The sequence below is a fragment of the Podarcis muralis genome, chromosome 3 (assembly GCF_964188315.1).
Source record: "Podarcis muralis chromosome 3, rPodMur119.hap1.1, whole genome shotgun sequence".
NCBI lineage: Eukaryota > Metazoa > Chordata > Lepidosauria > Squamata > Lacertidae > Podarcis > Podarcis muralis.
Genome location: NC_135657.1, coordinates 73,819,036 through 73,843,375, shown reverse-complemented (window position 1 = coordinate 73,843,375; position 24,340 = coordinate 73,819,036). Strand labels below are relative to the sequence as shown.

Sequence of the window (24,340 nt, the reverse complement as noted above, 5' to 3'; positions counted from 1 at the left end):
CAGGGATACTAGGTTATCCTTATTCAGAATAAATGTTCCTCTTTTTATCCCACATATACCACTAATCCTCCTTGGGGGCAGAAGCTACAGATGCCAGTCAGCTCAACTTTAGAAAGGTCTGCAGTGTCAATCTTGTGCTCAATCCCTGTCCCAGAGCTGGAGTTGTACTTAGGTGCAAAGTTGATATTAGCACATGAGAGGAGAAGCTTGTCATTTCGTCTTGCCTATTGCTTTCTGGAGTTGAGTTCGCTGAAAAGGAATTGATAATACAGCACTTTCATTTTTATTTATTTTCTGCATTTCTGTTGTCACCCCAAAGCTGAGTTCTGTTTATGGCACAGAAAACACACACATACACACCTTAAAATACAGTATAGAATAATAAACACTACAACAGACTTATGCTGCGCTAGGATCTTGACATTTGTGTTTTTAACATGAGAAGATCCAGAATGAAATATCCTTCTCAAATACCCTTTTCTAATTTTCATTTATTCTGATAAAACAGTGGTCATCAACAATTTGAGGGGCATATTTGGAATTTTGAGGAAGGACACCACAAAATGACTTCCACCAATAGTATGGCCTAACATAAAATGGTTGCTACCTCCAAAATAGCAGAAAAAGAAACTTTAACAACTGTATGGTAGGCAGAAATTCAACAGGTTAAGCCTTTTGTAGCATGGAAATATAATTATGTGAAGATGCACAGGATGCACCTGTTTGCAGCTTTATTTCACTTATTTTGCTGCCTGCCAGTGATGTGGAGTAGTCGGCAGTCATCTATTCATATACTTTTTTAAAAATGTGTGTTTTGGGGTGGGGGAGGAAGTGCAGGGATCACCTGTCACTCATCTTGTTGCCCTCTGACCACATGGTACAGTCACCATGCAGCTTCTCTTAAGGAACTTCTTGAAATTTGAAAGAAATGTCAGAATCCTCCTCTTGCTGCTGGGTTTATTTCATTGCCTGCTGGCACATACAGCAGGCAGGCAGCCACTTGAGAGGGGCATCATTGGAATATGGGGTGGAAGATATGGTAACCCTTTCTTGTCCAGCTGCATGCCATCTAGCAGGGATTCTTAAAAAAAAAATATGTGATGGGCTCAGTGCAGATGCACCTTGCTATTATCTCCTTTGTCATTATCATCACCCTTTCCCCTAATTGTTCAAAAATTGTTGCGGGGGGGGGGTGCACTTTTGAGGCATTCTTATTACCATCCCATTTCCTCCCTTACTGACTCACAGCTGGGATTTTTCCCAAGTTGTTTGGGGAGGGGGGAACACAGTGCCAAGACAGAAACATAATCTCCTCAGACACCCCTAATTTCCAAAAGCTTGGAGAAGTCATTCATCCTTAAAGATCATACTAGTCTGGGCAAGTATTGTACAACTGCTACTCAAGTGAGTTGTCTTTTCTGTGTTTTTACCTTGTGTTTCTATTCTTTTCTATTTCATATAGTAAAAACAACAACTTGCCTTTTTATTTGTGTCTATGACTGGATGTAGTGATTCAAAATTACAACTACATTACTCCATCCATGCACAAATATTTCCCTCCTGTCTTGCTATTATTATCACATATTTAAACTTTTAATAGATAGTTGCTCAAGTCAACTTGCAATAGTCTGAGCCTCTTCATTATTTTTCACCCTTTCCTCTGTAACGATGTACTTCTTAAATAGCTTGCTATCTTGCTGTGAATTTTCGTCTGGGGTTTTTAGGTACTTTACACATTGCTGTTGTTATTAAAATGAAAGGTAATATGTACGCAAGCTATTAGATTACCAACTTCCAGAGAGCCTTTAAAAGTTGAAGAGTTCTTTTCACTTCAAAACTGAGAATTAGTCTTTGCTTTGCAGCATTCTAGTATAATAGTGATGGGATCATCTGTATGAAGACTTTCACATTAATTTGTGTAATATTATCATATTAGATGCTGTGAAGATCTCAAACACATTGAACTGCTGGAGTTTAAAGTTGCATTGTGACAAATAAATTGAAAACTATTTGTATATATCTTGGATTAGCTACAAGGTTTCATCAGCAATTAATTTACAAGGAAAACACGTTTTCTTTACTCTTTGGCACATGAAATATAGTTTTTACCATCACAGTGATCGGTTTGGTTAATTTTTATTAGCCTGCAACACTGTTTTATTATGTTAGATTTCAACTGCTATATTTTCTGCATTTAGTGACTGCCATCCCCATGTGATAACCGGTCATATGATACCTTATCTATCTCAAATGGAGGCTTTTCAATATGCAAAAGCCATATCTGTCAACAGTAAGTGAAGTGGAAAACTGATTTTGTGAATCCTGTTGATCTGGGGGCACTATCCTGTGCAATGTTGAATTTATATCTCTGTACTCTGAGGTTTGGATTCTGATGACCAACTGTTGACATTCTTTGAAAATATAGCCAACAAATAATAAACTACTATGGAAGAAAATTTCATAATCAAATTAACGTTTTCTGCTTCCCAGCGTATTTTCTACTTTGTCAGTGTTTAGGCCAATGGAATTAACCATCAAACTGTTTTTTTAAAAAATTGGAATATTTATTCTGAATGTTTAAGCCTGATGAGGAAAGATATTTTCATACAGAAAAGTTTTTTCTATTATGCATATATTTGTCTTCATTTCCTTCCCTCGAGGAATCCTGCAGACTGTCGTCCTGTCAGAATGCAAAAGGTTTATAACGAAGACGCTTTAGTTTCACAAGATGATATTTCTTAGGGACTTTTGGCTAAAGCCTCACTAGCTAAAGCAATTTGATCCTGGTATATGAAATGCAAATTTATAGTAGAGCTGTGTGCTGCCTGGTCCAATAAAGATCCTGGCTCAGCCTGTGTTTCTTAATCTGTGATCCACTGAAATTATTACCATTCTCTTCAAATAAATTCTCTTCTTTATTGAACACTCTTTCTCTATTGTGCTTATGAATCTTGCCATTTCTGTTTCAGAAATCAAGAATAGCCACGTATGAAAAAATGTGGGCCTTTATGAATAGCAGGAGGCAGTCGGTGCTTGTCAAAAGTAACGAAGAAGGTATCCAGCGTGTACTCACCTCTGATTATGCCTTCCTAATGGAGTCAACTACCATTGAGTTTGTTACACAGCGGAACTGTAACCTGACACAGATTGGTGGCCTCATAGACTCCAAAGGTTATGGTGTCGGAACTCCTATGGGTAGGTTGCATGCCTTTCTTCTCTTTTTGTTAAATTGCATATGCAGCAATAGCACAGTTTCCTCCCTTTGCTAGGTATTAGCTGGATTATAACAGCACCATGTGCTATTATTAATATATCCCTATTTAATATATTTATAGGTTGCTTAATAAAAAAGTATATAAGCACTTTACAAAAGGAAATAAACTAAATTAAAGAAGCTAAGTGCCATATAATACTAAATATTTTACTAGTAATGTACTTTAATCACTTCTTAAGAGAGGGAAAGCCTGTTGAAGCCCATGAGTCTTCAGCCGCCATTTGGAAGAACATTTGGTGCTTCCCATACTACAAAGAAGGGAGTTCTTGAAGGTTAGTGCTATTAGGAGAATACCTGGTTGAGTTTTACTTTTTTATATAGCTGTGTGATCATGTTGAACATACTGGGATGAGATATATGAAGAGCTGTAAACACTCAAAGTGCCATTATCACCATCATCATAATTACCTTTTCCCCATCAGTATGGGTGTGGTATGTGTTTTTGGCACAATATTTGTCTTGCCATTGAATTTAGGAAAGTCTGTGGTTGCCTGTAAAATTCAAGGCCCATTCTAGGGCGGTCTGTGTTTTTCTGAAGCGAATACGGTATTTTCCTTGAAAAGGGAACTTTCATCAAAGGTTACTGTAGATCAGGGATGGAAAACCGGCAGCCCTCCAAATGTTTTTGAACTCCATCAGCCCTTGCCAGCATGGCTACTAGTTGGAGATGGTGGAAGTTGTAACCCAACAGCACTTGGAGGGCCACCGATTGCCCATCCCTGCTATTCCCACTGGTGTGATAATGAATGAGTTCCTGGTGAGTTGTGTGGCTTGTTTGGACTGAGAGAGTACCTTGCTGGAGTACCAGGCAGTGATGTACCTCTCTGGTGGAATATCTAAACTCATGGCTGGATAGCATCCAGGCTAGTCCAATTGCTTTATTGGAACATCGGTGTGCAGGCTGATTCACACCAGCATACATAGTGTTCAATGAATGGTCATTTAATAACCATAGACAGAGCAGGGATCCCAAACTTTTTTGGACACATTTGGTAATCTGAGAAACTATGGACCCCCATCATAAAATGATTATCATTGGGGGGAGGGGCTTTCCTTGTCGCAAAATGGTTGTTATGGGAGACATGTCTTGTCAAAAGGTAAAAATAAATTCTCGAGAAACTGTGTATGAGCCACTCATCAGTCCCAAATAAAAAAGGGAAATTCCAACTTCAAAAGTCAGAAACAGGTAAAGCTGTGTCTTTAATGTACAATGTACTCTTGATCTGCCCATTAAAATAAAATTAACAGTAAAGCTAAAGCATTTTCCATTTCTATTCCCACCCCATTATATAAACAAACAAATAACAAACATTAGCTGCTCTTAGCTTGCGGGAATGATCATGATCTTCTGGCTCCTATGCACAATTGTGTGCCAAAATAAATTTCCATGCATATGTTGCTAACTGTTATACAAATTTAGTAAGTCAATGAGGGAGAATTTTATTTTCAGATACATAGCCCATGCTGTTAAAATAGCAGGTGTAATTAAGCAGTGTTATAATAGAGGTGAGTTTAGGGCTCCCAATAGGAAAACCAGCCATCAACGTCCCAGAACATGTAAAAATCTTTTGATATAAAAAGATAAATTATTCCCAACAATTCATTTTATTATAAATGTTTGCCTTAAATGTTGGAAATAGATAATTTGTTGCTAACTTGTGAATGAAATATTGAATATATTATTCAATGCATTTGAGTAATGGTTGCTATTTCTTCACACACCTGTAGAATAGATGCACAGTGCAGGGATGGATTTTGGTAATATGGTGCCCTGAGCGAGAACAAAATTTGGTGACCCCCAAATATTTCTTAATTTTTCAACAATTCATTTGGGGACGGTTGCTTTTTAATTGATCTTCTCGATAGGTACCCGTATAAATATAGGTACTGTTGTTGTTGTTGCTATTTTGCACCCCTAAGCTCAGTGCCCTGTGCGGGAGAACCGCCTGCACCACCCTAAATCTGGTGCTGCACATTGGTGCACAGTGAATGACAGCCTGCTACATAAATAAGTATTATTTTGTGAAGTAGCATGTAATAATGGAAGTGGCAAAATTTGTGACAAGGAGATGTTCTGCAAGCACATTCCCTTCAGGTATCCAAGTCCCATGTATAGAATTATTCACTGGAATATTCAGAATTGAGAAAATAGATGGTGGGTGATGCAAGTGAGAAGTTAAATACTGTGTATACACATAAACATGTCTGCATGTCAGTGCCTGGGATGTGCAAGTCAATAGGTAGCTATGGTAGGTAGAGGTGCCTGGAAGATACAGTATAAGGGAGAACGGCGGTTTTTTGGCATATCTTCTATGTTTCTACCCCAGGTGGTCATCAGAAGACCTTGTAACTATGAGTTTGCTTTTCTCCCCCTTTCCCTCCCAAGCTGTTTTCAGTTTGTGTCATGTATTTTTAGATGGTACATCTGAGAGCAATGATTGCTTTTTTAAAAAAGTAATCTAGAACCCACTGGGAGTCTTTTTTTGGCTGAATAAAAAAAATGTGAATAAGTTTTGTCAAGACCATTCAAGGAAAAATAAGCAAGCAAGCTAGAGGGAAAGAAATTGCCAGAGTGAGCCAGAGTGCATAGAATAATAAAAAGCTGTGGTACATTTAGCTTCAGCTTGCATACTACAACTCACTCTACTTATCTAGGCTGATATGCCTAGATAGAGAGAGAAATCTATGGATCTCTAAGAATGCCCAATGTGTATGTGGTTATGTCACTTGATTACAACCATAGTGTATTTGGCGAAATCAAAATTACACATTTACTTTTCACACCAGCAACAGATCCACCTACTGTATAAGATGTGTCCAGTGTGACTAGGGATGAAATAAATAAATCCACCTAAGATTATAGTCAAACCAATATATAAGCTGTATGTCTGTCTATCTACCCCAGAATCTGTGGTACACATCACACAAAATGAAGACAACTTGGAATTTCATCGTGGCAGATGTTTCATTCTGCGTTCAGTGGTTTTCCAGGAATATTGAGAGCTACCTCTCAGTATCACCCATATCAGCAAGCTTGAATGGATGGATGAATGAATCTTTATTTGCATCAGCCATTGGCCATAGCAATAAAACAATACGATATACAAAGAATAGAAAGAACAAGTCAATTATATAAAATACATTTTAGGGTTTTGAATCAATAGTCAAACAATGGATCTTATTCTAATTGCCCCAGCTAAAAACCTTGCAACCTTTGCTGTCACCTGCTCATCTTATCAGCAAGTTGCTGTTGGCATCCATCTGTCTTGAGAAACAGTGGAGTGCACCTCCTGGGGTGAAGTCAAACCACTGTGTTTCAGTACCCCTGGGGCGCAAGTCTGGGCAGTGTAAATGGAGACCCTGGGCTGCCCAGACAACAAGCCCCCCCCCCCGGCCTCACTAGTGTGGTCCAAAGGAAATACATGTGACACCAGCTTGGCTGCTGGAGTTGCTGGAAGGAGGTGTACAAGGCCATTCAGCCATCTTAGGGACTCCACTTTGGATATGTGTAGGGTTTACTGCTTAGTCTTGTCTTCTCCCAAGATATCCCACAAGGCAGCAGAGTTTTAGGATCAACAAGTAGCCTGCAAAGATTTTGCATGTTTCATTTAAACTGTGCAGACCTTCTAGGCTTTCCTAACTCCGTACTTCAGGTGCATAAATGCCACCGATTTTCCAGCGGCTTTGAGGGTCCTCTTCTAGAGGGGGTCCTCCTAGAACTTAAGGCCTTTTGGGGCGTTCTCTTCTGTTCTACCCCTTTGATGCTGATGCATACATTAGCAGCACTTGGTGAGCCAACACTTACCAATATTTCAGTTTTACAAAGCTGATTCCTGAACATCTCCCATTTGCTTTTGAGACCCTCCCCCACTATATAACTTGGTCAACAGCAATTCTGGATTCACTCCCCTGACCCTACCATGATTATGGCAAAAGTGCTTATAAGGAAAAGAACTAAAATATAAGTAATTGTGGAAGATAGATAGGGTCTGAAATCTTTCTTCTCTTCCTTGTGGACAAACTCTTGCCTCTGTTAAGAATGTTGCTTCCATCTTGTTTCAAATAACGTTGTCAGAAAAGCTTCATGCTGTCAGGCCATCTAAAAGTTGTTCAGCATCTATCAGAAGAAAAAGAATATGAATAAATACACAGCCTTCCAGCAGAGTTACACTGGCTCAAACCCCTTGAAACCAACATACTCATGTAAGTTCAAAAGTTTAGACTAAAACCCCGAGGCTTTCACATCACTTGTGTCTGTCTAGAATTCAATTTTCACCATATTTTGTATGGTGATCTATGGAGGTTCTGTGATCGAGTGAAGGTCTCTGCTGTAGACCTCCACTTTACTTTTCTTTGTACATTGCTTTATTATTTCTTTTCCAGCTGTTGTTGTCAGTTTCCAGCTTAGTTGCTGTCATCTGTACCAGAGAGAGAGAGAGAGAGAGAGAGAGAGAAACTTGATTGGACAGACAAAGAGATTGGTCAGTTTCCTTGAGTCAAGGAATCTTTGGCAGACATTAAAGCATCTATTTTGGCAGCATTATTAGCATTGTTTGTGGGGATTTTTCTTTCCTTCTCTGTTGTCAGTCATCTGAGGAGCACATGATTAAAATGGTGTTTGGAATAAGCTCATTTTGAAGACCTGTCTTGATCATATTATTTCATCGGACATAGCATCTAGAAAGAGGGATCTCACACTCCCTTCCCTTAAATTGAAGGCTTTGCCACAGAAAAAGGGGTTTCAGGCAATAATTAATGATCTGCTGCTTCATACCTCTGCTAGGAATATGACTTCATGAATTATTTATCCTTATCCAAGGCAGTAATGAATGCATTACAATGCTGCTGTTCTACCTTTGTGTGAGGAGTCCCTGCTTCAAGTAGGCTTTAAACTCACCGTGTAATTTTGTGTGATATTTAAATGCTATGCAATGGCCAATAATAAACTGTTTAGGTTACCCAGCCGGCATTACTTGTCTTTTACCTCCCGGGAGTGATTTCAAACTTCATGCTTTTGTGATACTGAATTGTGCAATGCTAGCTTTGCCTTTTCAAGAATTCATCCCATTATTTACCCAAGTACCCATCTTTCAAACTCTGCTCCAGATTTGTATCTTCATTTAGGCAGACTGATACTGCAAGGAAAGCAAGTGCCTTCCTTTTCTTGCTTCCTGTATGGTTTTTATAGGAATATCTCATAAACAGACATTTATGTTAACTGTATAGCCAGTTTCTGCCTAAGCTGTTGTGAAAGTCATCACTGTTGTTGCTGTCACTGGAATTTCAGAGAGCTGCTATATTTGAAATAGTAGGTCCACACTAGTTCATCACCCTCACCCCCCCAAAAAGGAGGAAAGAGAGGACAGAAGATTTTGCTCAGCAATTGGTACCAGAGTTTCAAATATCGTCTGCAGTGATGATTGTACAATAAATTTTTACCATGCCCCATTTCTAGGAATCAAGGTTTACAAACACAAAACAGGAGACGTAGAATGACCAATCAAAATTATATTTATTATAAATGAATTAGAATTAATCCATCCCTCTGTGATACTAGTTGTTAACAGCTAGCTGAAACAAACAAACAAACAAGTCCAGAAAATACTGAGAAAACAGATCAGGATCAATGTTTCCAAATTGGTTTAAAAAAAAGAACTTGGGTGCACTGTTGGACAATATGGCCGAAGTTAGATGGATGATAGGCAAGTATAGCAGGTAGCCAGAATCTGAAATATATAAACCTCACAAACACTGTTGCATTAAACTCAACTGTTGGACCAGAAGTTTCCAGCAGAGCAACAAATTAACAAAAGAATGATCTGTATTTCTATGGAAACACCCAGACAAAAGATATCATAAAAGGATTATTTTGAAAGCTATAGCCCATATTGCATTAGGATATTTTATATTTTTCTGCTTCTTAGCAGTTTTTCAGCAGTTGCAATAAAGGGATTAGGTATTTGCCAGCTTTCTTTTCTCCTCTAATACATTCTCTATACTTTTTTTTTAATACAAAATTCTCCTTTCCCTTACTGGGACCTAAAGTGCAGGTTATACTTCCCAGCTATTAAGACATTCTTCATAATGCCTTAATAGCCAACACACACACACACACACACCCAATGGAGGAATGGGGGTGTTTGGGTGAAGATGAGCCCTAAAGACAACCCCGTTCTCTACCTTGCATGATGGCAATCATGTAGGATGGGCAAGAAGTGAGTGGGACTCTTTCTGTCAGTGAAAGGGACTTTTCTGTCTCTGAATACATCAGAGTGCACCAAGCAGAAATCAAATAACATAACTAGGCAGAGAACAAATAATATAACTAAGTATAAGGCTGCTTCCTGCAATCTTATGCTGAGGGTAAGGGTGAGGACAAATTCGATTTTGTTTGCATTTTGCTAAGAAACTGCCTGATTCTCACTTCTTGAACCCAAAGATTGTTGTTGTCCTGGCTTCTTTTAGGAGGATGGGCAGTATATACATTTAATAAAAGCTTTTTATAAAATGAACCAAAATACAGCTATCCTTTCAAATTCATACCCCTCCAAATTTTGCTATGTTTTTTTTGCAGTGCACATTTGTGAGACAGTTGTGTACCAAAATGCATATAGTAGGGGACTGTTTCATAAAATCCATATATGTCAGTGGGGATAACATTAAATGTATTACATTAGGAGAAATTAACTTACAATAATGTCTATATTACTCAAAACTACAGCCAAAATGTTTATTAGGGGAAATTCACACTAAAACACTGAGACTACATTTTCATGAGGCTTTAAGAAATAATAATCAAAAATTGCTGTAGATAATTGGAAAACTGAATTTAAGATTGTAAAAAATGTGAAACGGAGAGAAGCTGAAAATGACAGATTCTTCCATCACTAGTTGATACATGTCTGTGGTATGAAAACAAGCACAGTTTATCTGCAGAGTTCAAGTTTTGTGTGTGTGCTTAAAGTGCATGTGGTAGTTGCGTGTCAATACCCCTCCCCCCCAGAAATAAAGACACAGGAGACGTTGATTAAGTTAATTGGGCATGAAAAGGCCACAACTTTATTGATTAGAGAATTGAAGGTATTGGCCTTAGGCATTGGCACCTATCCACTACCCGGCATGGTGACCGGGATGGGTTAACACGAACCGTGGGGGGTCCTGTTGAAGTACGCCAACTAGGATCCCACGGGTGTCACCGCTCGGGGGTGTGCCGGAGGCCCTTACCTTCCCAGGTTTCGGACAAGACAACGCCCCCCGGAGTCCTTTACCGGACTACCCCTTTTCTTGGGGAAGGTGATGGCGTACCTTCCCCCCGATCCATTTGCATAACAATTAAACCCCCAGCCAATGCCTAACCGCCAATACTAAAGAAAGTTGTGACGTTTGCTACGAGGTAGGCGAAAAAACCAAAAGGCCGTAAGTTCGCCAACTTGGAAAAATTCCTACCAGGCCCCTTGCGGCGACCAACCGAAGTCCATAGCAAGGTCATATCTACCTAAGCTAACCTATACCTAAGGGTGGGTGGGACGGGAAAACCTCTCAGCTGGCCAGGAGTAAAGAGGGTGGTCCCTGGGCGTGCCTGGCCTTAAGTATGCCAAGGCCACGCCTCCCCCAGCTGGCCGATTGGCGGACGGGTGGAAGGCACGCCCAGGGATTCCCCCAACTCTCGCGGGGGCAGCAGGCCAGCCCCCGCGCTTGGGGGGAGGGGCAAGACCGCAACCCCCTCTCTTCCCCCATGGGGTCAGAAATGGCTTTGGCGATATCTATGAATTGTGCCAGCGTGAAGAGAAACCGGGGAACAAACATTGCAACTTATTGCCGCACTGAGGAAACTAATTGTTACATGTGAACTGGGAAATATGGCAGATGAGCTGATTAGGGATTATCTTACTGAGCAAACTATACGCCTTGCAAAAAAGAATCGGGAGGGGGGAAATAATGAGGATACAGGAGGCACAGTTCAAGTTGCAGAAAAATGCAATGAAAAGGCACATAAATGCTTACAAAGAGAATATGTATGAAAAATCACAGACCTAGAAAACGCAAAGTACAAGAAAAGACATGGTTTCATTGTGGATATACATAAACTAAACTACACAGGATGCCCTGTAATCACTAAGCTCAGTGCAATCACTGAAGAAAGACTGGGCATTTGACAGAGATATGCCAGAGCAGCTAATCCAGTCAAGACATAATTATTTACTGTCATGCAATTATGGTGACAGATGTTGCTGTTCTGAGTGTGAACAGAATCAGCTCCTCGTATACTGAAGGGGGGTGGGTGGGGATGACCTATGCACAGTTAATATTTCTGCCACATCCTCAGACTGTAGGAGAAATGTTGGACTCAGCAATCTCCATCCTATTATTTTCAATCTACGTGTATTGCTTCATACATTTGCAACTCACTTGGCAAACATTGCACTTAATAAGCTATTGAGACATCCCTGTCCGTGGCCATCTGCTTGTAAATGTGACTTTTGTTTTGGTATACCTGTATTTTCTGTACCTGCATTTGCAAAAGCACTCCTATAATGGAAACACTTTTATAATTTTTTTTGCATTCATCTTCAGAAGTAGTATATGGGCAGATAGCTTGCCCTCAGCTAATCACTACAGCACTTCAAACACCAGTTTCAGATGTGACTAAGTACCATTTTAAGAAGAAACTTTGCTGCGCACATTGATTTGTCGGTCTATGAAGTTAAAGTGAGACATGACATGACACCTATTATTAAAGAAGTGACTATTTCCAGTCAGAGTCCAGGACCACTGTATTAGAGGAGCTTAAGAACTTAGTACACAAAAAGACACTTTGGAAGAGAGTGACTCATCAGAACGGGTTTCCTCTATAATCATAGCAAAGAATGGAAGCATTCGCCTTTGGGTGGATTTCAGAGAGTCGAATTAAACCTTTGTGACTGACAGCTATCCATTGCCACACACAGAAGAGGTATTTGCAGAAAGCTACAGAGCAAAGATGTTTTCTGTCACTTGGAAGAGTGCCAAGTGTTTCATGAAATCAGCATAGTATGTATTACACATGCTGCATAATTTGGTTTTGCATACCCACCATGCAGATGAGCTTCAACACCAAGCACTGTTTAAAGAATGATGTGATTTGGCAGGATTGGTTGATACAGGCTGAATTGCTCTCAGATGTGTGGTAAGGAGTGAGAGCATGCTTGAGCCCCCCCGCAGTATTACTTCATCCTATTTTAAAAGAGAAAACGGCTTTATCCAAATGAGTGCATCGTAAGTAACCAAACAGATACCCATTTAGCAAAATATTATTCTGGTGGCTATGAGCCAGACTATGAACGATTTGAGCCTTTATGCGTTGCCTATGATGGCAGACTGGCTTGCAGCCTGTGTGCTAAAATAAAAAAAACAGTACAGATGTTTAGCAGCTCTCTCTTCCCAAATGCAACAAAATTGTGCTCCCAGGTGCTTTGTGTGCATATTTTCACAAAGCTACAGTGTTCCCAGTAGTTTAAGCAACAGCATTACTGTGATTACATTTCCTTTCTGCTGCTTTCAAATCAGTTTTATGAAAATTTGCTACAGCCCCCCCAGGACCGAAAAGGGATGGGGACAGGGTGTAAGTAGAAGAAAATGGAAACATAGGTTTTGCGGATTCCTTCAGCTTTATATTATGCACCATTTATGCATTCCCAATAGCTCATTCCCTTGGCCTGAAATTTATAATAATGATAAGAGGTGTTATAAATGTGCTCTTTGGTCTCCCTTTAGGATCCTGTTTCTGCTCCCCAAGCACCTTAATTAAATCTAGGATAACACACATTGTCAGAAATATCTATGGGGAATGTTGAGCTATTATAATTAAGATTAAATGAATATTTAATGTCTGTATTGTATTTATATATTAGAGTAATGGCTTTCAGCATAATATATTGCTATCTATTGGTGAAAAGGGGAAAGTTGCACTGATCCAGGGGGACCACAATGGTAAAACACGGTTTTACCTTTTAGACCCAATATTTATTACTAAATGTGTGTGTGACAAAACCTGAGCAGCTGCTTCTGTCACGGAAAAGCAGCTTTCAGAGGAGCAAATCTGAAGCAGAAAATGAACCTTGTGGGGAGTTATGTCTGTGCATCTATAATCTCCCATTCCTCCAAAGAAAAACAAACTCCAGGAGAAGCGATGCAAATAGGGATAACTCCCAACTCCTGTGGTCTGCAGTGTTCTCTACACAGAACGACATTCTGGATTTGGGCACAAGTGGGTGTCCACAGGGTACAACATGTGTCTTAAGTGAGTAGAGTGAGGCTCAAGTTGCCTTGGACATTTCCAGGTAGACAACAAGAGCCCTGGAATATGAAGCAAAGATTAGTGCATCTTTTCTTTGGTGTCTTCGAGTTGGAAGACGATTCTGTGCAGCGGGTCTGTGTGTGTGTGTATCTACACTACCCCATGGACTCCTTGTGTCACCCAGATAGGGAAATCTTTCACTTTCAATTTCCCATTTTTAAAATCTAAAGTTCAGATCCCCTTATCAGTTTGCATTTTTTTTTTAAGAAACAAAAACAAAAAACTGCTCTTGGGAAAATTTGTCAGCGTTTAGTATGATCTTCACCTAATAGCCATGTTTTTCTTTATGACATTTCCACTAATATAATGCACTTTTGTACGTTATTTTAAAATACACATTTGTGCATGCTTTCCGCTATTATACCTGTTTCTATACACATTATTTGGTTGGAAAATTGCATCACAAAATTGAGAGTAGTGTGAATTTCAGATGTTAGCAGTGCTTCAGTTTACTTACTGTTTCAGGAAGCACAAATTAGGTCGGTTTACACTGAAAGCCAAACTTAATTCTCTTTCCCACCCCAATCCCCTATTTGTGCCTTCATGCTTTTTCCAAGGTACGAAAGGGCACAAGAGCCTATAGTGGCCTTGCATCAGTCCCCTTTGAACTACTGAAAGGAAGCAAGGTTAGTGCTCTCACTGCCACTTGCTTCCCCCCGCAGTCTTAACTCCATGGTGAAAGGAATGCCTGAAGAGGCTGAGGTCTGGACCTCAACAGAGGCCTACTCCATCATGAACCAAACTAACCCTTCCAGGCTCTGCTCCATTCATTGATAACTTGGAAGGAATAGTCATGTAGCCTAGAGCTTCTAGGTGGACTTCAGCATAGCTGTAAGTGGGGTATTCATGTGGGTAATGAGGTTTGCTTGCATAGCAGGTCTTTCCTCACCTCCTCCCTCCACATGCTCCCCAACCTGCTCTTGGGTTTCCCCCCATCCTCCAGAGCAGATTTAGGATGTGGGGTACATGGGTGAATGAGAGGGGAAGCCAATTCTATTGTACAAGCAAACCTCATTGTGCACATGCAACAATTTAGTCGAAACATGCCCTCTGGCACCATTGCCTTTCTACCACCCATCTTAAGCGCTGCCAGTGTTGGTGAAAAGGCACCAAGAACAGAAAGCATAAGACTTATGGTGTAATGGCATCTTTCAGACTTGGGGTGTTGTCTCTTGGAGTCCCAGATTCTGGAGCTCCTGCTCAAGAGGCACTTGGCTGGCAGGGTTCCTGTCTGACTCTGAGCCAGAGCTTGGGTCTAGATCCAGCACCTCCCAAGGTTTGCACACTGGTCTTCCTGATCCATTTGGTTCTTCTGTGTCAGAATCTTGGCTAGCTAGACTCTAATTACATGATTATCATCATTTTGATTCTTATTTATCGCGTGTACTATGACTTTTGCAAACACAGAAAACATGTTTCCTATCAGCATGAACATGCCTAAAAATAGATCAGTAAATGCAGAGCAGGAAAGAGACACTTAGTTATACATCAGTAGGTATATCTCTCATTAGATATGTGCAAAAACCTCCCTAAAACATTTCACTACTCTTATAACGTCAAGTTATATCTATCCTAGTTTAATTTGTTTTTCACTTTAGGGAAAATTTGATGGCATTGCAAATCTTTCTATGTTGTTGCATTACTAGATTATTTCTAGAAATGTTTCTGCAAGATCTTTCAAATATTATCCATGGAAAAACTGCTAACCCTTGCAAATAATTCTAATAAGGGGCTTCTGTTAGTATCTACTGCCTATCACTGGATTATGCTTTGAGTACGTGTGTCATTTGAGAAATGTGATTTTGTGCCTGAAAAGCCTGTGGGCAGAGCATAGATCTTATACCTTTTACCTGTTGTTTGGATGGGGGTAAAAACATCTGTTCCCTACCCCTACAAAATCTAATAGAAATGTCCTTGTACTGTGTCCTTCTCCAAGCTCATAGCTGTCTTGCAGGTAAAAGATCCAGAGTTCAATCCTTAGTCTCTCAGAGTTAAAGCAGGAGTATGCCTCTGAATACCAGTTGCTGAAATTGCAAGTGGACAGAGTGCTCATGTCCTTCTTGAGGGCTCATGTCCTCCTTGCAGGCTTTCCACAGGCATGTGGATGGCTACTATGAGCAAAGGTTGCTGAATTAGACAGGCGATTGGCCTAATTCAGCAGATTGTTCTTAGAAGACCTTCGAAAAAATGTATGTGTGAATCCTTAGAGAGATGCAGCTAGTTAGACAAGATATTGACGTATATACTGGGATTATGTCGAAGTACCACATGTTCATGTGTGGGAAGAGATAGCCTGGCATTAGATCTTACTATGGACATGAGTGTGCCAGTTATGCTATGTTTGTGCTAAATGTGCTGCACACTAGTTACTGACTCATCTCAGCGGCTCTTAGAATAATTTTTGGATGAAGGTGTATATGATCTAATTAATTGGTGTTGGCTTCAGGGTGGGGAGTTTCTCAAAAACAAGTCATGCCAGATGAATCTCGTTTCTTTTCTGATGGAGTTACAAGCCTGGTGGGTCAGGGGAATGCTGTGGATGTAGTGTATCTTGATTTCAGTAAGGCTTTGGATAAGGGTCCCCATGATATACTTGTAGAGAAGCTGGTAAAAGGTGGGCTGCATGAGGTAACTGTTAGGTAGATTTGTAGCTGGTTGACTGACTGAACCCAAAGTGCTGCACCACACTGTTGACTCAGGTTAAACTTGTGATCTACTAAGACCCCTGGATCCTTTTCCCATGTGCTACTGGAAAGCCAGGTATCTCCCATCTTATATTTGTGCAGCTGGTTCTTCCTGCCTAAGTGTAGAACTTCACATTTTCTCCCTAAACATGGGACAAAACATGAACCCGTGTAGCAGTTGTAACCCCTAGACCAGGCATAGGCAAACTCGGCCCTCCAGATGTTTTGGGACTACAACTCTCATCATCCCTAGCCAACAGGACCAGTCATCAGGGATGATGGGAGTTGTAGTCCCAAAACATCTGGAGGGCCAAGTTTGTCTATGCCTGCCCTAGACAGCCACCTTTAGCTTCCATTCACAATGTTACAAGTGCTCTGGGTTCCTGAATGCTTATAGAGAGTAGGTAGTGCTGGGTTTTACAGAGTGACTAGAGGCTGTTGATGACCATCTCTCTGCATACTTGCTGCCCTGCTGTCACATGACGGGTTTTTAAGCAAATATTGCTGCTTCCATACAAAGTCTCAGCATTAAAAGTGCTTATGTCAGTGGTTACGCTTTGCCAAAAATAAAACCCTTCTTTGCTCACATTATTAATTCATATAATTTGTAAAAATGCCGACTCTCAGGGCACTGCTGCCCAAAAGCCCTCAACAACAATATCTCATTAAAATTAAGAACAAACCCTCTACATAATAAATGGTCTTTCAAGACTAGTCAGATGGGAAGAGGTGGGGTGGAAGATTGGCATTGCATGCTGACTTGAGGTAGCAGAATGCTCTTTGCTGATAGAATTGCAGAGGCCACAATTTAAAAAGCCTTTGGGCACACACCTACACTGGGAACACCTGACTATTAGGCAGAGCAAGGCAGCAGGTAGTGAATGGACTTAGCTGTGTGTGCTGTGCAGCCAGCTCCGTGCCCCCTAAGCTAGCCTGCCCTCCTGATTTCAGTGAAGGGTGCTATTTTTGTCACCACTGATGAAATAAGATCTAGCCGCCAGTCTGGTCACCTTCTATACATGAAATAGTAGGAGATCCCCTCTTCCCTGTGTCTCAGGCAGCAAAATGCCTTAAGCCAGCCCAAGTTCCACATACTGCACTGTGAGAAAGAAACAAATCAAGGAAAAATCCAATTGAGAAAGTGCAGTGTCTTTATGGCAAGGGGGTGGGGAGGACAGACGACAGTGTCGGATTGGGAGAAGTTTAGAGTGATGACATTCTTTTTACACATTACTGGGTGCTTGAGGCTCCAGATTACGGTTTCTAAGACCTGTTCTCCTACAAGTTTATTGGCAAAGAATGCCATTCCTATGATATATCGCATGTCAAGAAGAGAAAGAAACAGTGGGTAGCAATATTTATATGAAAATGCAAGTATTACGTAGGCAAGTTTCAAATCTATATACTCAAGTCTTGAATTGGTCACATTTATGTAGCCAAAACAACACCCATGCATGAGAGAGTTTTCAGCAGATTAAAGGAAATGTGTGTGTGAGAGAGAGCCACAGCCAAATTTTGTGGCCCATCGGCCACAAAATGCCGATTCATGTTTGAGAGGGGGCAGACATGGGAAACCGTATAGAAATGGAAAGGTTTTATCTGGGATAGGAGGAGGGAGAGGCACATAAATATAAAAAGGGGGAATGATAAAATCTCAGTGTCTAAATAGGCCATTTCCTAGTTCAAACTGTAAACTTATCTTTAAATGTCCCCAGATACGGAAGTTCGTTCATCCATTACTGAACGGGGGGGGGGGGCTTTGTGGGCGGGCCCCAGGCCCCCCCCCCCGGTATACCAGCCTATTGCAGGCCAGATCGTCTTCCTGCCACAACCGGGCCAATGGCAGCAGGTGTTAGTGGGCATTCCCCTGGTCGCAGGACCAACCGACCAATTGTATCCCTTGGTGCCATGCCCAGAGGAAGTTTAAATGCCCGGCTTGCATGGCCATTAGCCATTCTCTCCCCCTGCCTTTGATCCCAAAACCAATGCGCCATGTGTTGTCTAGTTATTTGCACTTTAGGGAGCAGGGTGGTCATGGGGCCTCAGTACGCAAGTGATAGTTGCCTATAGAAACCAATGCAGAAATTCAAGAGTTTAATGCAGCTGGTATTGGGCATTATTGTGTCCATCCTATCCCACTTGCCCCCCCAAACCCTCACAACAGAACAAGGACCGACCATACTCAGTGGTGACTGAGTGCTGACTGTGGAGGGGTTTTTAGGGGATGGGGGTGAAATAGAGTGGTGCCTGCCCTGTGGAACATCCTCCCATCAGATGTCAAAGAAGTTAACAACTATCTGACTTTTAGAAGACATATGAAGGCAGCCCTGTTTAGGGAAGCTTTTAATATCTGATGAATTATTGTATTTTAATGTTTTGTTGGAAGCTGCCCAGAGTGGCTGGGGAAACCCCAGCCAGATGGGTGGGGTATAAATAATATACCAAAGCAACATTTTGTCAGAGGGTCCCACCTATAATTATGAAACAGGATGAAGCCTTTGCGAGTGTGACTCATTAACCGGTGTGTTCCCTCTTGCAGGGTCCCCCTACAGAGACAAAATAACCATCGCAATTCTCCACCTGCAAGAAGAAGGCAAGCTCCACATGATGAAGGAGAAGTGGTGGCGAGGCAACGGCTGCCCAGAAGAGGAGAGCAAGGATGCAAGTGCCCTTGGAGTACAAAACATTGGTGGCATCTTCATCGTACTGGCAGCAGGATTGGTTCTCTCCGTCTTTGTGGCAGTGGGGGAGTTTTTGTACAAATCCAAAAAAAATGCCCAGTTGGAAAAGGTAAATATTGTCCTTTTCGCCATTAATTCTACCATGATGATATACTCGTAGCCCTCTGGGCAACCAACTGAAAAGCCATTCTGATGTCTTTAATAGTCTAGCACACGTCATTGAAGTTCGTAGTGAATGAGCACTGGAGCTGTCATCTTTATACAACTTTTAATTTGTCTTCAATATTTTTAATTGTAGCCAGCTTTCAGGACAAGTGACTATTTCTCCTCTTATTCAAGCTTGAAAAAAGACACCTTTTTGCTCCTGGAAGTTCACTGCAGTTAATTTTATGGATGAAGAAGAGAGCGAAATCTGTAATGGGAAACAATTAACCTTCTACAGATAGATCTGGGTTTTAAGTGGCACAACCTGCTTTCAGTCCAAAGTCAGAAGTCTAGAAAATTTCTTTCTATATGTCCTTTCTGGAAGATGTTTACTCTTCAAACTTATGGTGGTAGCATCTGGAAAAGCATTTAGATCAATATATGAAGGATTTACTACTGATTATGATTTTATACCTTGTAACTCGGACACATTCCAGTTTTAAAACTCAGAATGTTGAACTTACTCTATACTGGATCGACAAGTGGATGGATGACCACTTTTTGAAACATAAGCATCCATATAATTTATGTTTTAATAATATTTATGTGAATATATGTGATATATAACTCTGAGCTAAATTATGTCATCTGTTTTTATGCCTTACTTTGAATATACATTTTTACAACTTGGAGAAAATATGTCATGCATAATTGAGGAGCTTGTGACTTCCTTACATTCCTATTTTTAAAACTATTACTTTTATTCAAATTGGTAGTAAATCCAAGAACTGTATGTGTTTAGATTTTTGCCCCTTTTTCAGATGCTATGGATAATATACATAACTATTTTTAATAGTTTTGGGACTTCTGAATTTGCACTGATATAGGGTGCTTCCAGATGGCAGCTTATTGTGAAATCAGTGTTGCTCATGCATGCAAGGGTTTTTGTTTTTTTTGGTAGAATGCAGACCATGACATCAGAATGCCAACCCACCCGATGTTTTCCCCCCCTTACATTTGATTCAAATGTCTTCTTCCCACAGAAAATCTAATAAGTAAAAATAATTTGATATATGCAAATAATAATAATAATACCCCACCCATCTGTCTGCCTTACTAACTTCCCAATACAGGGCTGCCTTCAGATGTCTTCTAAAAGCTATGTAGTTATTTCTCTTTGACATCTGAAGGGAGATGGCCCCACTACCAAGAAGTCAAGGTTGTTTTGGGAGCTGATTAGCATTTGGTTCTCAAACGCCTTGGTTCCCAAACGCCTAGGATTCCAAACACTGAAAACCTGGAAGTAAGTGTTCCGGTTTTCAAACGTTTTTTGGAAGCCAAACATCTGAAGTGGCTGTCGGCTATTGTTTCCGAGGCACCTGCACCAATCAGAAGCCGCGCCTTGGTTTTCAAACATTTCGGAAATCAAACGGACTTCCGGAACGAATTAAGTTCGAGAACCAAGGTACGGCTGTAGTATTATTTTTTGAGGGGAGGAGGTTATTTATCACATTGGTGGGGTTGTTTCAGTGGGTGGTATTTAATGCACAATATACCCATGTTGTTTCCAACAATCCAAATGAATCAAGTGTCCCTTGCTCCACTCATTACCACATGGGGAAGGCAAGCTTGAATTTCAATAACCATTCGGAAGGCCTGTTAAGTCAAGGTCTTCACACAGTACATGCAGATGAATTACCTCAGAGACTATCATCATGCAGCATACATTGGGGTGATGATAATAATACATTGGAATGAGAATAATAAATTATTAATACTAATTAATAATAATTAGCAATAATTATATAATGCAGAGGACATTTTCAAAACCTCTTAACACTTTTGTGTAAGACTTGGTCAGGTAAACAGTATTATTATTATTAACCCCTCCCCCCAAAAAACCTCCTCATCTTCCTCATTGTGAAACGTGATAAATAAGGCTGGTAACATTTATTCTTGCTCACGTCCTGGATTTCTTTGTTAAGGTGCATGCACACAATACAAATACATCTGTGCATGCCCAGAACAGGAATAACAAGGCAAAGGAGAGTAGGAGAGGAGGTACTTAGGGGAGAGGAGATACCTCCGGATACATTCTATCAAACTCCACTCACTGGTCTGGATGGCAAGTAGCAGGCTAACAATACATATCTATGACTGAAAAAATGAGAATGTGTGGAAGCTGTCTTGGTTACAGCATGGTGCTGATAACATAAGGGTTGCAGGTTTGAGCCCTGTATGGGACAGCTGCATATTCCTGCATGGTAGGGTCCCTTCCAACTCTATATGATTCCATGCCAGACAGACTCAAATGAATCTGAGCAACCTGTTCATGATGTAAGGTCCAAATCTGGAAGCACCCATAGAGTAACCTCTGTTCTGATCACATTTATTTGTTACATAACCCTGCTAATTTCACTGGCACAAGTAAATGTGCGTAGGATCCAGCCCAATTTACTTTCAGCATTAATGCATATCTTGTTTTTAAAAAATATAATATATTGTTAGAGGAATTTTTGATGTTAAACCTTAAGATTTGTTGAGGTCACAAGTTCCTTATGGATTATTTGAACATGTATGTGTTTCATTAAACTGTGCTTTAGTAAGAATTTATTAAGTAAAAATTCAGCTCCTCTCTAATCATGTAGGATGATTAATTCTGTCAAGCTAATTTTGCAGCTTTCTTTTTAATCACTGAGACCAATTTCTTATTTTAGAAAATGACTGCTCATTTTAAATAATTGATGTACATCACAATGGCTTTATCCATTTTTTTAAAAAAGAAAAATGAATGTGTCAGATATGAGTGGCAGCATGTTTTGTATCAGTTGGTCTGTATTCTTTTTTTAAAAAAACAAACAAGCTTTAATTTATATATAAAGTTGGATCATTTTTATTGTGAGTTTTGTACTCCTAATGAAATTGCATTTTAAATGGCTTAGATGCATCTTACTTGACATTTTGAAACATTTTGTGACCAGGATGACTTCTGGATGCATCCAGAAAAGTATACAAAATTGGAAAATTTCAGCCTCTTGCAGTGGTGTAATCTTACAAATCAGTTCAGACATTGTACTAAAATTTCCCTTGAATTGTTCAAGCATGTCTGATATTAGGCACCTTGGTGAATTCTTCCCTCTGTTTTTGTTACACCCAGATGTGGATGTTTGAATTATTCTCTATGGAGATTAGTGGTGTGAACATGTGGTTGAGAGAATGGGGAATTCTACCTGGACTATTGGCTTCCACTTTATTCAGATTCCATGAGTGACACATGGCATATACATTTCAGCCTTGTCATTTCATCAATGGAGAGTGTGCTTTGATCATGCCTGAGTACTTTTAGCCACGGACTGCTTCTCGCACAGTGGCAGCCAATGATGATAGATCAAATCTGGCTCCTTGTGGTGGCTTAAATATTATGTGTGTTGGCTTGTCATACAGATCAGCTTCCAGAGCATAATTATTACTTGATACTGTAGTGTTCTCTACTTGGGACTTGAAGACTGTCCAGAAACTGCATCATATTTCCATGAGGTCCATGACCTTCCCAGACCCCAGTAAGTGAGGAAAACAAGAGGGGTAAGGGTCCACCTTGACGGATCCAAACATCTTGTCCGCATCCTCGAGCCTTAGTAACTGAAACTCATCCAATACGACAGGACTAGACAGTGCTATGGACACCCCATTAGATTTATCAAACAATATTCTGAAAGCATATCCATTTGACAAGCCAGTACACACAAATATTTCCCTGTCTTGGTCACCATGTGGAGTCAGTTTAAAAGACAGGAATTATGAATGGAGTTGTCGACGTTAATACTTTGCACCTACCACTTCACTGACCCTTTCTTAATTCTTAAGGTTTTTGCCTAACAATGTAACATTAGTTCTCAGTGGGCTTATCATGTGAGTGAAACAGTCATCACTACAAGTCAGGTTTATGCATCTATAAACTTTTCCCTTGAAGATGCAGGTTGACTGGGTTTGATTTAATGAGAAATATGACAACTTGTCATTTTGAAAGTGGATGCATGAATTAAGCCTAGGAAACATGCAAACATGTCACCAGTGTTTGCAGTTCTTCAAGCTCCAGTGCATCCTAATATTTTTTGCTACCAACAGAAGGGGTGCTGAGGAACATGCAAAGAGAGGGTCCTTGCACTTACTGGTGGACAAAGGAACCAACAATAGGAAAACTATTTTGCATTTTCACAAAGGCCTTTAACAGCCTACTTCAGTTGGTACTACATTCAATTCATGCTACCACAGGCTACCATAGGTTTCTAATTTGCACTAGTATTGGCCACTAGAGGTGTAAAATGTGCAAGTGTTGTTGCCATGGATGAGATTATTGTGATTAGCTTGTGGAATACCGCCTTTCCTTTAAATCATGATTATTGTATGGCAGCAATGCCAATATGTTTGCCAAATATGACATGATCTGCAGCTGCATATTTCAAACAAGTCAGTAATCTTATGAAGGATATGACATGAATTTACTTTCCCCCGATCTGGTACTTGTATTGTTTGTGTGCTCTAAAATATCTATCTCTGTCACTTTATTCTGTTCTGGAGAGTCTTATGTGCTGGCACAGAGGACCATATCAGCAATCTATAGGATACTTTTTGTGCTCTGCTATACCATTACAAAATTACAAAACATCATTAATGAGAAGTTGTAGGCAAATAGTCTGGCTCAGGAAGTAAACAAAACATGCCCACATATGCATGATAAAAGATTGAATAAGTGACAGCTGAATCATTATATTTTTTTTATTGCATCAGGTTTTATTGAGTGAAGGAAAATCATGGGGGAAAATATTTGGGGTGAGAAGCGCAGTCAAACATCAGTATGAACACTTTAGATGTTCATTTTGACAACAGCTTTCTTTAGACAGCAAGGAATGTCTATTTTAATGCTTTTTTAAAAAAGAAAAGAGAAGCCTAACTTGATCAGAGAGAACCTGCCAACCTGTGACATAGTTTCTAGGTTGTTTGTTTGAAAAGTTTCAGCAGGGTCTTATTTCACTGGGAGATCAGTGTAAACACTCAGATCTGAAGGTATCAAACGTTTTGCAGATAAAGACTGAATTCTGATATAAGTTGTACTCAAAACAAGCTTGCTTTCCCTTGATCAGTGCTTGAATTATAGGGGGGCTAGAGGGGGCTGAAGTTCCTTATTTATTATTATTTTTGAACATTTATCTTTTCTATCATG

General features: G+C 40.2%; 1 protein-coding gene across 2 annotated transcripts in view; it reads left to right on the top strand.

The window, feature by feature from the left end:
• The window catches only part of GRIK2 (glutamate ionotropic receptor kainate type subunit 2), a 433,821-nt gene that overhangs the window by 392,530 nt on the left and 16,951 nt on the right, over positions 1 to 24,340 (top strand). For both annotated transcript variants that reach the window (XM_077926142.1, XM_077926141.1), the window contains exons 15-16: positions 2,970 to 3,195; positions 18,834 to 19,084. In XM_077926142.1, the coding sequence (XP_077782268.1) occupies positions 2,970 to 3,195; positions 18,834 to 19,084 (477 nt within the window). The remainder of the gene's footprint in view (positions 1 to 2,969; positions 3,196 to 18,833; positions 19,085 to 24,340) is intronic.